Genomic DNA, 12641 nt, shown 5'->3' on the forward strand with positions numbered 1-12641 from the left:
AACAGGATCGTGATCGTTTTGTTGTGGTGTTTGTTGGTTGTCATCAAGCACAAAGAGTTATTTACGTCACGGTCCTTTTACGGTTCAGTCTGTGAGTTCAAGCCGCAGTAAGAGTAGAAAATGTTCGAGGTGTACCTGAACGCAGCATACGTGAATAGCCCCGCTAGCTCCGTAGTTCCACGCACATTGACATCCGCGGAACATTTGATCCCACTGCAAGGTAACGCTGTCTTACAACTTTTCACATCACACTTTGCAAGTATGTAGATATGTGTTGTTTTTTTAAAAAAAAATTTAAATGTGGGTAAATGTTTGGAATACTTTGGGGGGGGCCGGACGTACGTTTTGTGGTTTTGAGGGTCGCCTCGACAGCTAACACGCCCGGCGCATGAACATTAGCTTGGTTTTGATTTAACACAAAAGTCGATTTTGATATGAGCCGCTTGGCTAACTCCTAGTTCGCTCTGACGGTCGTGGATAGTTTTGCTTCTGGTTATCCGTCCTCCTGAAATACCAAAATACGAAACTTGTGTCACGTTTGAGGCTCCAGATGGAGCGTGCGCTGCTTAGCTCGCTAACTAGCCGCCGGTATGAATGAAGGAGGAGGAAGAGGACTCCATTGTTTATGAGTGTGCTGCTTCTGTCGCCGGGACAAACACTTCTCGGCTACGATTTTGAGTTAACTTACGTGTAAATAGCTGTACGTACTCCATCCATCGCGTCGGTCGTTAAACACTAAACACAAAACACGTTCATCTTAGTCTACTCCGTCTAATAATTCATTAATTCTTACGTGAGCTAAGGTATGCTAACGTTAGCCAAGTGATCGTCGAACATCGTTGCTAATTTAGCAAATTTATTAAACAAGTGACGAGGAACAGGATTATTATTGTTATATTATAATATCAAACTATTACGAACGTGTTTGTCTGCCGTTAATTCTAGTGTGCAGGCTGCATATTTGTAACGCTCACTGTTAAATGTATAATTTTAATACGTTATTCAAAGACGGACAAATAAGCTTAAGTTATAATGATAAAAATGAAATGGATCCCGACAATATCTTTTCATTAGATTTTTATTTATTCTTTAACGCTCACCTGGCTTTCGTCTAAAATATGAATACGTACGTAAAAGGTCTACTTCGACACAGAGTATTGTTTTAAGAGATGTTTTCCTTGGTTTAACGCAGATGGCAGAAAACGACGTTGATAATGAACTTCTGGACTATGAAGAGGATGAGGAGCCCCAGGGAGCCAATGAGACCGGCACCCCAGCAAACAAGAAGGAGGTGAAGGGGTCCTACGTATCCATCCACAGCTCGGGCTTCAGAGACTTTCTCCTTAAACCAGAGCTGCTCCGTGCCATCGTTGACTGCGGTTTTGAGCATCCCTCAGAAGGTCCGTACGAGTTTTGTGTTGTTTTAAATTAAGTTACTTTTATCCTCCTGATGATGTGTTGTTGCCCACTCCCTGGGTCATAATCCCTTTCTTAGAGCTTCAGCTTCAAGTAACAATTTCTTCCCTGTTCATGTGAATCAAACAGGAGATTTTCAGACTTTTGCACATTTTAAAGTGCCATTTGTATCATTTTTCAGTTCAACATGAGTGTATTCCTCAAGCTATCCTGGGCATGGATATCCTGTGTCAGGCCAAGTCTGGTATGGGGAAGACAGCAGTGTTTGTCCTTGCCACCCTGCAGCAGATAGAGCCTGTAGATGGTCAGGTAGGTTGGTCATTACACTTGTGCCTCTGTGTGATTTTTTTTTTTTTTTTTTTAACATTAAAGAAATAAAATTACCAAAATGTTACGTAGAAAATCAAAGAACTTGAGCAGGGAATAATGTGAGACATCTGTGATGACTAAACAGTTGATAAAACTCCTGTCCTTTTTTTTAACTGTATGACAGGTGTCTGTCCTGGTGATGTGCCACACACGAGAGTTGGCTTTCCAGATCAGCAAAGAGTACGAGCGGTTCTCCAAGTACATGCCCACTGTCAAGGTGTCTGTGTTCTTCGGTGGGATGCCCATCAAGAAGGACGAGGAAGTCCTGAAGAAGAACTGCCCTCACATTGTCGTCGGAACCCCAGGACGTACCTTGGCCCTCATTCGTAACAAGACCCTCAGTGTGAAGAACATCAAACACTTTGTGCTTGACGAGTGTGATAAGATGCTGGAGCAGTTGGGTGAGTGAGAGGAACAGAAATGACCGTTTAATGTGGAGACATCCTGTCTGAAATTATATCTGACTGATATAAAAGTAACTTTACATCACTTAAAATAGTGTTTATTTAAAAGTAAACTTAAGAAATTACCATCCAACATGTGGAGGTAATGATTAAGTTTAAAACTGTTTGATTTTTATACAAGCAAGACTGATGTCCTTGGTTATACTATTTGTTTTTCTTCCACAGACATGAGGTGTGATGTCCAGGAAATCTTCAGACTGACACCCCATGAGAAGCAAGTTATGATGTTCAGTGCAACTCTTAGCAAGGAGATCCGCCCCGTCTGCCGCAAGTTCATGCAGGATGTGAGTTATCATCTCATGTCACATGGAATGTGAATTGGTTTGATTTGATTTTTAGAAGAGACCAAAACATCATCAAACTGAGGTTTTTCCTTACAAATGAAAATTTTTGCCCACATGTATACAATTGTTACCTTTAAGATCCTGACAACAGCAAACAGGAGAACTTCTTACCTATTATTTTACCAATGAATAATGACTTATCAGTGAGTTAAGAGTGTATTTTGGTCATGTGTAGTCAGTGTGAAAAGTTATTGCATAGCTTGTCGTCAAGTCCCTTGTAGCTTTGCCCATTTGTGGCTGTCTGTGTCATAAGTGGCCATATTAGAGGGGCATATTGAACCTCCTCAGCAGATGTGGCTTGGTCAAAACGTGGCTATGCTGCAGTGCAGGAGAACACCCGCAATGGGCTGCCGTACTGCGTTCATTTGTCAAAACCTAGGGAACCTCTCTTGTTTCATGCTTTTACATTTCTGATGCGAGTGCAACTAATGTTGGTTCCTTCACTCCCTCGCTATGCAGCCGATGGAGGTTTTTGTGGACGATGAGACCAAGCTGACTCTTCATGGCTTACAGCAGTATTACTGCAAGCTGAAGGATAGCGAGAAGAATCGAAAGCTCTTCGACCTGCTCGACGTGCTCGAGTTCAATCAGGTATAGCCGGCATTCTATTGAAATTAGTTGGAATCAGCCATGCACATTATTTTTGGTATTTTAAATCCTTGGGAACAGGTTTGATTATCGAGTACACAGTGACATACTTGTCAGTTTACCCTTAACTTAAGCTTATCATTTTGTAAGTTTAACTCCTCTTGCGCTTTGTCCTCTAGAACACCAGCTCCTGTCCTGTCTTTGCCTTTCTCAATACAAATATGAAAATGTGCCGGACTCAATTGTTTCCTATGGTTCTTGGTAGGTGGTGATCTTTGTGAAGTCGGTGCATCGCTGTGTTGCTCTGTCCCAGCTTCTGGTGGAGCAGAACTTCCCTGCTATTGCCATCCACAGGGGCATGGCTCAGGAGGAGAGGTAGGTGTTGCTTCACACTTGGAAATTGACAGTGGTTTTCTTAAATTTGACTAAATTTATCTATATAAAGAAGCACATTGTACTCACTGCACAGCAATTTGTTTGTAATAATAAAATGCTTGGAGGCAATATCAGGATCCTGCTTGTCTGTCAAGTCAGGCGGTATTACTTTCCTCTCAGTGCTGTGTAGAAAATACCAATTTCTAAGTTATTATGATGTGCTTAATGTTTCTCAAATTTGGATATTTGGATTTATTTCTGTGGTTCATAATGTCGTTACTCCTCTGTCCCCCTCCAGGTTATCTCGGTACCAGCAGTTTAAAGACTTCCAGCGGCGGATCCTGGTGGCAACCAACCTGTTTGGCAGAGGCATGGACATCGAGCGAGTCAACATCGTCTTCAACTACGACATGCCAGAGGACTCTGACACGTACCTTCACAGAGTCAGTTCAGCTAGAATTTAATGGAAGTTGTCTGTCCGCTATCTGCAGTTTGTCATTTCCAAAACCAAAAATCCCATCAAAGAGTCTTTAGCTTGTACCAAATTTACTAAATGATATACACTTTGGAGATTGTGTTAAGAAAATATTTATAATCTGAAACTTTATATTTTTAGAAACTAGCACTAGTGTGACATAAAAACTTCACCTTTTGGAAACATTGTGACATTTCTGTTTCTGTCAAGCAGAGCATGCTTCGAGCCCTGACTTTCTTTTCTTTACCTCAGGTGGCCCGTGCTGGCAGGTTCGGGACCAAAGGCCTGGCTGTTACCTTCGTGTCAGACGAGACCGATGCTAAGACCCTGAACGAGGTCCAAGACCGCTTTGAGGTCAATGTAGCAGAGCTGCCAGAGGAGATCGACATTTCCTCCTACAGTAAGTTTTTCTGTTGCTTATAAGTGCTGCGCACTTGTCTAAAGACGCTGACTTTCATGAATCACATTTGGTAATATGTGGAGTAGTATCCTGGTATGTAACAGGTTTGTTTTTAGCTAACACGTGCAAGTTCTCTTAACTTTGATGGTGGCTGCTTTGAGGCTTCTTGTCTTTTGTCATTGGGGAGAAAAGGGTGACGCTAAATGAAGCAGTGATCATGCAGCCAGAAATGAAGGTGTGGGCAGAAAAGACGGGCTGTGATTTTCTGTTCGGCACTAAAAACTCTGTTAACATGCTATGAAATATTAAGACGAGGTATCACTGTGTCCCACCTGATAACTAGTGTATAAAGTTACATCATATGACTTTTTGTCACTATATCTCATTGTCTCCTCTTGTTTCTCTCTTTGCAGTTGAACAGGCCAGATGAGTCTCAAATGTCCTACCAGGGGAGACTGCGTGCGGCTTTGTTGTTGTTGTATCATCTTGGTGGAACAAAAACAAATCCTCAACATTTATTTTAAGGTGCCGTTCCCACCATATGTGTAGGCAAGTTCATAATGATAAGACAATTTTATTTTCCCAAGTCTTCATGGGGTGCTTGTTTTAGTGTTTTCCTTGTTAAAACCATGGATATATTGTTTTGGTTAAAGAAATAAAACTTTTTATACCTTATTTAATGATGCTGGATTTAATTTTTAACACTTTAAACATTAAAGTATATCAGATGTTTCAATAAAGATACAATTACACTAAACAGTATAATATCAAACATGTCTTTGAGTCACTTAACTGTTGGTAATTATACTCGCAAGAAGAGGGCGCTATCGTCACATTTTAAAGACGCTGCCTCTGTTTCCCGAAACAGCTGGCAATTTTGAACTACCTGCCAAGTAGCATAATTTGAAACTACAAGTTGAGTTAAAATAAAACCTCACATGAAACTTTAGCTCGGGAGTCAGTTTTATCACGTGGATGGACCAACAAAAACTTGTAACAGTGCCACTGTAGTGTCTATATCCATGAAAGTTTATAAATGTGACAATAATACAAACTTGGTTTCAAATAAAGAAACATATTTACAGAATACATTGTGATCCAACATAGGAATATTAGGAAATACAGGTTGGTGTAAGAAATTTTTCTGTGCTGCATTTTATGCAAAACAAATCAGTTGGCATTGGTTCAGTCTTTGCTGAATGCTTATCAGATCCTGATAGTGTTCCTTATCATCTAACAGTTGAAGTTACGAGGACAGTGTTATCTGTGCATGGCAGCATGCCATATAAAGGCACAATTCACTGTTTATATCCATAACATGATGTGCTGACGGAATAAAAAGTACACATTAATGACACGCTGTAGTTTTCTACATAAAACTGCAGAAGTTATTTTTTTTTTGCAGGTGGTCACCGAGTAGTCATATTGCATTGTGGGACAGGAAGGCATGACCATTACAGTAGTTAAAGCTTCAGATGCAGCTGACGTGATCATGTTAGAGGTTCTTGTACACTGGTGACATATAGAGTCCTGAGTTTCAGGGCTAAATAAAGTGCTTTGTTGCTTTTGTGGCGTTTCTCCTCTCAGGCTGATCTGAGGGTCTCAAATAAAAGACAAAAAAACAAAATCCTCCACTCCTGAGCCAGCAATCAGTTCAGAGTGCAGGAAGTCCAGGTCGTTTCAGGGCTGTAATTCAGGTCCCACGTCAGTTTGTACAAGAGCAGGCAAGTGTGTGATCCACTCTGGTCATACAGATTACAATATGGGTTGCCTTTATGTTTGTGAATAATACCAAGGCGGTCCTTTCTTTGGCAGTCAGGCGCATGCCTGTGGTCGTCACTCACTTGGAGCCAGATTTTTTTTTTAAATGGCCCGTCGTCTTGAAGCACTTTCCATCTTTAAGAAAGTTGACCTCATCACATTAGGGTTAAAAACCTTTTACTAGTCTATGAACTTGTGTGTGTCTCCGTACATCCAGTGCTGTGGAGGAAGGGCCACTTCATTCAGGTGGCCGCAGTCGTCACTGCATTTACATGACTGGATCAACATGGCCAGCCTCTGGAAGCGCTCGCCATCCGGGCACACAAAGGTCACAGGCAGAGTGCGCGTGCGGCGTGGTGAGCAGCACCTTCCATCTGTGCACACACCGCAGTAGTTGGGCCGGTATAGGCGGACGCTCACACATTCTCCGTAGGACAGGTGGACGGGCTCTGAGGCCTTTTGGGTGGGGGAGCAGCTCTTTCCTCTCTGCAGTGAGATTATAAATGTAAAGAGACAAGTGTCATAGTGTGGATGATAATATGTGTTGTTACCAATGGCTTCAGTAGCAACGTTCACGCAAACATCTCATACTGTAAAAAAAGAAAAAGAAGTCAAATAAGCTTGGACTTTTATGCTTGTCCCGCCCCATCCTTTTACATAATGGTAGATTTAAGCGGCTTTACACGCAAACTCATTAGTTTCATATATTAGGACCAGACTTCCACTTGTTATGCCAAAACAGCGACTCAGAGGGATTACCTTTAGATTTAAGTGACCAATTTCAAGATTACAGAATTATTTAACATATCGAGTGTCCTCTTACGTTAAACACACTGACACCTGTGATCGTTCTTGGCTCCGGAGCTTTTAAATCAGGAGAGCTGAGAAAAGAGCTCCGAGTTGTGTGTCCAACATGAAGGATTAATATAGACACACCACTTCCCTGGACTCTGAGTACACAGACGGGGCCTAGCTATGGACAGTTGCTTGGCAGGAATGCCGGGGGTGGGGGACTATATTTAAAAAGGCGCCTGCCTGCCACCAAAACACGGCTGAGTAAATCAGCTCTGCCCAGTTCCCACTGGATGTGGAGCTTCCCGAAAGCACTGCTAAGATAATCTCTGTTCTTAAACTCAGGATAAAGATGGCTTTAGCACTAAGAGCATATTTACTCAGGGCCAGAACATCTAATTTTTTCATTCTTTGCGGCACAGATTTGATGTTTCAGCCACTGGTGTTTAGCTGATGGAGGGAAACAAGGAAGCAGGGCAGGTATTGTTTATCCCTTCTCTATCAGACACAGACAGATAAGAGGTCATATAGTATCCTATGATAGGTTTTTTTTCACAACACAGCAAGGTTTCACTGTGTGACAGATAAGTTATTGTGATAAGAAGTTATCTTGGCAGTAATATGGGTATTTGACCTATACTCTCCGTCTGTGTTGGTCCACCTCAGTTTAAGTTCAGTCCACCTCACCTTGGCTGGGACTGGCAGGCTGTGGCACGGCCGTATGGTGCAGATTCTCGTCTCTCTCTCCAGCTTGCACTGAGGGTTCTTGTTGGTGATCCGTGAGGAAACACCCATCCCACAGCTGCGGGAGCACAGGGACCAGTCGGTGGTCTGGACCGGACACTTCATCTCCTTAAGACTGTTCCACACTGTGGAACGTCATAGACATGAATAAAGGGGTTAGGCAGGGAGAAAAAGGAAAAATCAACTAGACCAGTGGTTCCCAAACAGTCAGGATAAATCTGACCGGTCGCAAGTCAATCGGCAGAGAAGGAGGGCAGAAAAAACACATTTCTACTCCACAAAACTGTTTATTCTTTCAGACTTTCCTTTAATCTTGCTTGTTAGGCATGCTAGTGGTATGCCAGTCTGTTATTTGATCATTTTGGACCAGAATGAAATATCTCAAAATTTATTCCAGACATTCAATGATGATTCTAATGATTCCCTGACCTTTTCTCTGGCGTTACCATAAGCATGTTGTTTTGAGTGAAATGTCTCAACTATGAGATGGTTTGCTATGAAATTTGGTTCAGACATTCATGCCCCCCTCAGGAATAACTGTAATAACTTTGGCGATTGCATGACTTTTCATGTAACATCATCGTGTTGAAATTTGTCCAGTAGTTTTGTTTGCTTGTTTTTATTAAGTGCTAACACAATGCATCTGAGTCAAACAGAAAAGATACATCTAATTTTTTTTTTATTGTGCAACCTACGATAGGGGTCAGTGTGAGCATGTTAATAATGCTGACTTTTAACTCCTTGATATATACCTTTTCCCTTTTGTTTTCCCTGAAGTAGTTTTAAGGCTGTTGAAATCCATCTTATTCCACACTCAGAGACAGTATCACCTTCTCCTCCAATTAAATCTATTTCATAATAACACTAAGAGAAACTGAACAAAGTCTGGACACACAACATAAGTTTTTACTGACTGACCCACTGGTAGGACCTTGCTTCTTATGTGGTTAACATGTGATCAAAGCCTCACAGACCTGTCAGCATGTCTGTAGTCCATTAGTCTTATTTTCTAATGTAACAATCTGAGAAATAACAGTAACACATTGGTTGAAATGGCCACAACCTGTACACATAACATATGTGACATGTGACAAGACGACAGGTTGCTAACAGACAAGCCAAAACATCTGGGACACTGAATTAAACTACGCCACACACAGGATTCCTCTGATGTCGCATGCTTTGCCCGTTTCTATGTACGAGTGTTTTAACAATTTGTCTTGATTATTGTTTTATTGACTGCAGAGCAAAGTCCCAGAATAAATTGTTATGAACAACAACACTCTTAAATGAAGGGTTCAAAGATGCCCGCAATGATAAGCAATGCTATTTTCTATTTCTCTCACCAGGCAGGTGTTCGTAGCCATGTTTGCTCTCCCAGCTACTGGACCTGACGTCTGTAAGCTGATTGGCAAGGACCAGCTCATTTTCAGGATGCTGTGGTGCGGGATGGTGCCATGGTCTGGGCAGGTGTCGTTGTGGTGGAGGCACCTGCAATGAGAGATAAGATGAGATGGAACAGTTCATCTGGTGTGTGCTTTTCACAGTGCAATCCCTATAGTGCTCCATCTCTGAAGAGGTCACTTCAGGAGAATTGATCAGGTCAGAGGTCACGATTTAAAGCACTTATGAACAGTAAGTAAATCTGTGCAAGCAGGTAAAGTTCCATCTCAGAAAGTATTGGACAATTCTTCATGAAAGAGCATGGTCAGGAGAGTGGAATACAATGATTTGCATTTGTTTTCTTACAAGAAAATAATATGTAGAGGCTCCTGAATCCTGTGTCTTCTGTGAGTGCACAGAACTGTAGCATATTAATTGGATCCAAAATCCCACACTAAAATCAACAAATAATCAACAATGACCAACCATCTGTGCTTTTGATTTTGATTAATCCTTTGGATTAGTTTTCTTAAATTTTGGACATTTGGGAAAATGGAATAGTTTAGAAAATAATCGTCACATAAATCAAAACAGAATATAATAGTTAGTTGCCGTCCTACTCATTCTTAATTGGTCAACTGCTGTTTGATGAAAAATAACAGATATTTATTGTGATGAATTATACCTTCACTACTTGATAGTCTTCCATAAGTTTCTAAACAAACTCCGTTAAGTAGTTTGTAAAACTTCTGAAAAGGGAGACTTGTCATTACATGAAAAAGCAAACCTTGTGCTTGGTTGGAAGGCGCCAGGTGCCCTTATGGCAGTCGACACTGAAGCAGCACTGCCGGGGTATCCTGACCAGACGTGGGTAGGGGCAGGACGGTGAAGCTGGAGGCAGCTTGTTGTCACAGAGAGGAGCGCAGCCAACAGCGCCATCAATACAGGTACACTGGTGTTTACAGCCGGCACGGAAGCTCTCACCATTCTGGTAGATCCTGCCATTGTACTCACATGTGCGTCCCTCAGATTTTGCTGAAAAGGACATGTCATATTCAGCTGAAACAAAATATTCAGAGACTTGCAAAACATAGTAAGATGTACTGGAAGCAGCCGTTGTGAAGCTATAACCAAAGGTCAACTGTGATATTCCTGTCCCAATCTCAGAGAGACAGGTCCTTCAGTCTGTAGGGACCACTGCAGCTATAGGTGTGAAAAGTGTTCCCCACATGATCCTTTTTCAGCAGCTTAAACCTTTGATTGTAATGCAAAGCTTCTCAAGATTTCATCAAAGCTAGTGACTTCACATTGAATGGTACACAAAGTCACACTGGGGACCACTAAGACTGAAAATCAAGTGGAAAAGGGGAAACAGGAAGTGTCAGACTCCTTGTCTCCAAAGCATGGAAGAGCCAGCTATTCATAGTTGTGGGGCAGCCCCAGAGATGGAGAGAGTATTTTTATCCTTGAAACCCTCTGTCGCTGTCATAAAACATCAGCGAGTCATTAAAATACCCCCTGTGCTGTCTTTGGATGTGCAAGGTTACATGTTGCTTAATCACTGAGTTGTGATGCTTTTTTCCTATGTCCTTACGCCATTTATACCACATCACATTCACCGTATGGGAGTTAATTTTGAGATAATTTTCCTTATGCATGTTAATACTTGGTTTGACATGAACAAAACTATAAAATAGGGGCCAAATAGCTGCCGATAACAGCTATTTTCTAGGTGAAATTACCTCCCTCCCAACATATATTGTTCCCTCCTCCCTCACCTCGACAGATGCCCCAGGCCATGGTCACATCGTTGCCGTAATTACACTCCAACCCTTTGTGGTGGTCACAAGGCCTCATGGGGCTGCAGTCCTGGTTAAGCTGTGCAGCACACACCTTGCAGCACCCACATCCATCTGGCACAGTGCTAACGCCTGGAGGGCAGACCAGAGGCTGTGCAGGGCACTCACACACTGCTGGGCAGCTAGCAGTCACCTGGAGGGATCACATTGTCAAACAAAACCCAAATTATTTTGTGATTGGGTCATGCATCATTTTCTACAAATATTAAAGAAAAAAAATGCTCTGAGAGAACAGAAAACGTCTACAGTTCTTTGTCTACATCACACAACACACACACACACACACACACACACACACACACACACACACACACACACACACACACACTGTATGATGTCCAGTGCATACGTTTCAGCATTTCTTTAAATTTTTTGTGAATGATTTCTAATTCTTCCACAGACTAAGCCCTGCAGGACACCTCTAAAGCAAGTCAAGTCACTGCTGGCCAGTCATCCTGGAGTGTCTAGACAGCTCAGGGGTTGTACCCAGTGCTGGCTCCTGATTTGAGTCATGGCTCAGCACCAGAGCCAACTTGTTCCAGTTTGTAGGAGTCAACATGCCACTGTGCTTTAAAAAATGGACATGAGTAGACACGCTGACAACCAGGAATCATCTCCACAAGAACTGGATTCATTATTATTATTATTATTATTGTTATTATTATTTAAGCACTAATGTGTTAGGAGTGGTAACCCCACCATAAAACACTATTTTTCAAATGTTTTACCCTGCTAATACTATTTAGGCTGACAGAAATAAATCACACGAGTGATCACAGTTAATCTGATGTTGGCTTTATGAGGATTAATTTGAGGTTCGTTAACACCAAGGGGTGTTTTTGTGCTGTTTATACCCCGGAGGTCAAAGTTTAATCGCATTTTCAGTCACTACAACGTTGTCCACGACAAATAACACATTAAATCAATCTTAATCTAGAGTTTCTGTAAGCAGACTTTGGCTCACGTACAGCGACATGAGCTTCTGTCAGGAGAGAAATATCTTACCTGTATAATGACGGCTGTTGTCAGGAGAGTCAGGTAGATCAGAAATGTCATGCTTAGCCAAATTCAAGTTTCATAAAATACAAATAAAGTTAAAATAGTTCCTTCAAGCAACAACCAACGGAATGATTGTTAGTCTTAAATAGCTTCACAACGAGTATCAGTCCTTTTTCTTCGGGGATAAGCATCTAAACTCTAATTTATACCCGCTGTGAGCCTCTGCGAGATCCCACCCCCTCTACATGGTTTTAACTAATCAGCGTGCAGGCAACAACGCATACATTCTGTGTGGGCGTGGCTTTTTCACGGGGGTCGTTTGCTGATTGGTGGGCGGGTTTTGGAATGAATGTAGCCATTCATAAAAATCCCAGGGCCGCTCTGTATTTGTTTTATGAGTTAAAAATTAACATGTAACAGCCGCTTTCAAGTCACACTTCGGCACATTCCTGCTTTTGTGGCCACCACTCTCCCAACACTAAGTAAATATATTCAGCTGGGCCAGACAGCATGGTAACATTAATAACCTCCACCTCTGGGGGAAAAAAAGGAGGGAGGAATTCCTTCTATTTTTTCAGACCAATGTAGGTGCCAGGGCAGAAAATTAAAGTGGAGTGTATTAAGCAAATAGTAAGATTATAAAGCAGTTGTCAGATAGAGTGAACACACCTC

General features: G+C 41.9%; 2 protein-coding genes across 3 annotated transcripts; one reads left to right on the forward strand and one right to left on the reverse strand.

Moving 5' to 3' along the window:
- The first annotated feature begins 126 nt into the window (after window positions 1–126).
- On the forward strand, window positions 127–5106 carry LOC138620211 (ATP-dependent RNA helicase DDX39A-like). Of its 2 annotated transcripts, none has more exons than XM_069697208.1 (10): window positions 127–220; window positions 1193–1400; window positions 1598–1725; window positions 1910–2186; window positions 2415–2533; window positions 3053–3184; window positions 3447–3556; window positions 3855–3999; window positions 4284–4431; window positions 4845–5106. In XM_069697208.1, exons 2-10 carry the CDS (start codon window positions 1193–1195, stop codon window positions 4859–4861), a joined length of 1284 nt encoding a protein of 427 aa, XP_069553309.1. In that variant the 5' UTR covers window positions 127–220; the 3' UTR covers window positions 4862–5106. The 2 variants fall into 2 exon arrangements, with proteins under 2 accessions (XP_069553309.1, XP_069553310.1); XM_069697209.1 differs by lacking the exon at window positions 127–220 and adding an exon at window positions 682–700.
- Window positions 5107–5442: 336 nt separating this feature from the next.
- Window positions 5443–12130, reverse strand: LOC138620212 (CCN family member 1-like). The gene is made up of 6 exons (XM_069697210.1): window positions 11976–12130; window positions 10890–11103; window positions 9899–10146; window positions 9075–9219; window positions 7672–7853; window positions 5443–6678 (listed from the first exon to the last, which is right to left on the reverse strand). Exons 1-6 carry the CDS (start codon window positions 12024–12026, stop codon window positions 6373–6375), a joined length of 1146 nt encoding a protein of 381 aa, XP_069553311.1. The 5' UTR covers window positions 12027–12130; the 3' UTR covers window positions 5443–6372.
- Between the last annotated feature and the right edge of the window lie 511 nt (window positions 12131–12641).

This window comes from Brachyistius frenatus, unplaced genomic scaffold, assembly GCF_029030835.1.
Source record: "Brachyistius frenatus isolate BFR_SWC_R1_liver_20210118 unplaced genomic scaffold, ASM2903083v1 Contig_23, whole genome shotgun sequence".
Taxonomy (NCBI): Eukaryota; Metazoa; Chordata; class Actinopteri; family Embiotocidae; genus Brachyistius; species Brachyistius frenatus.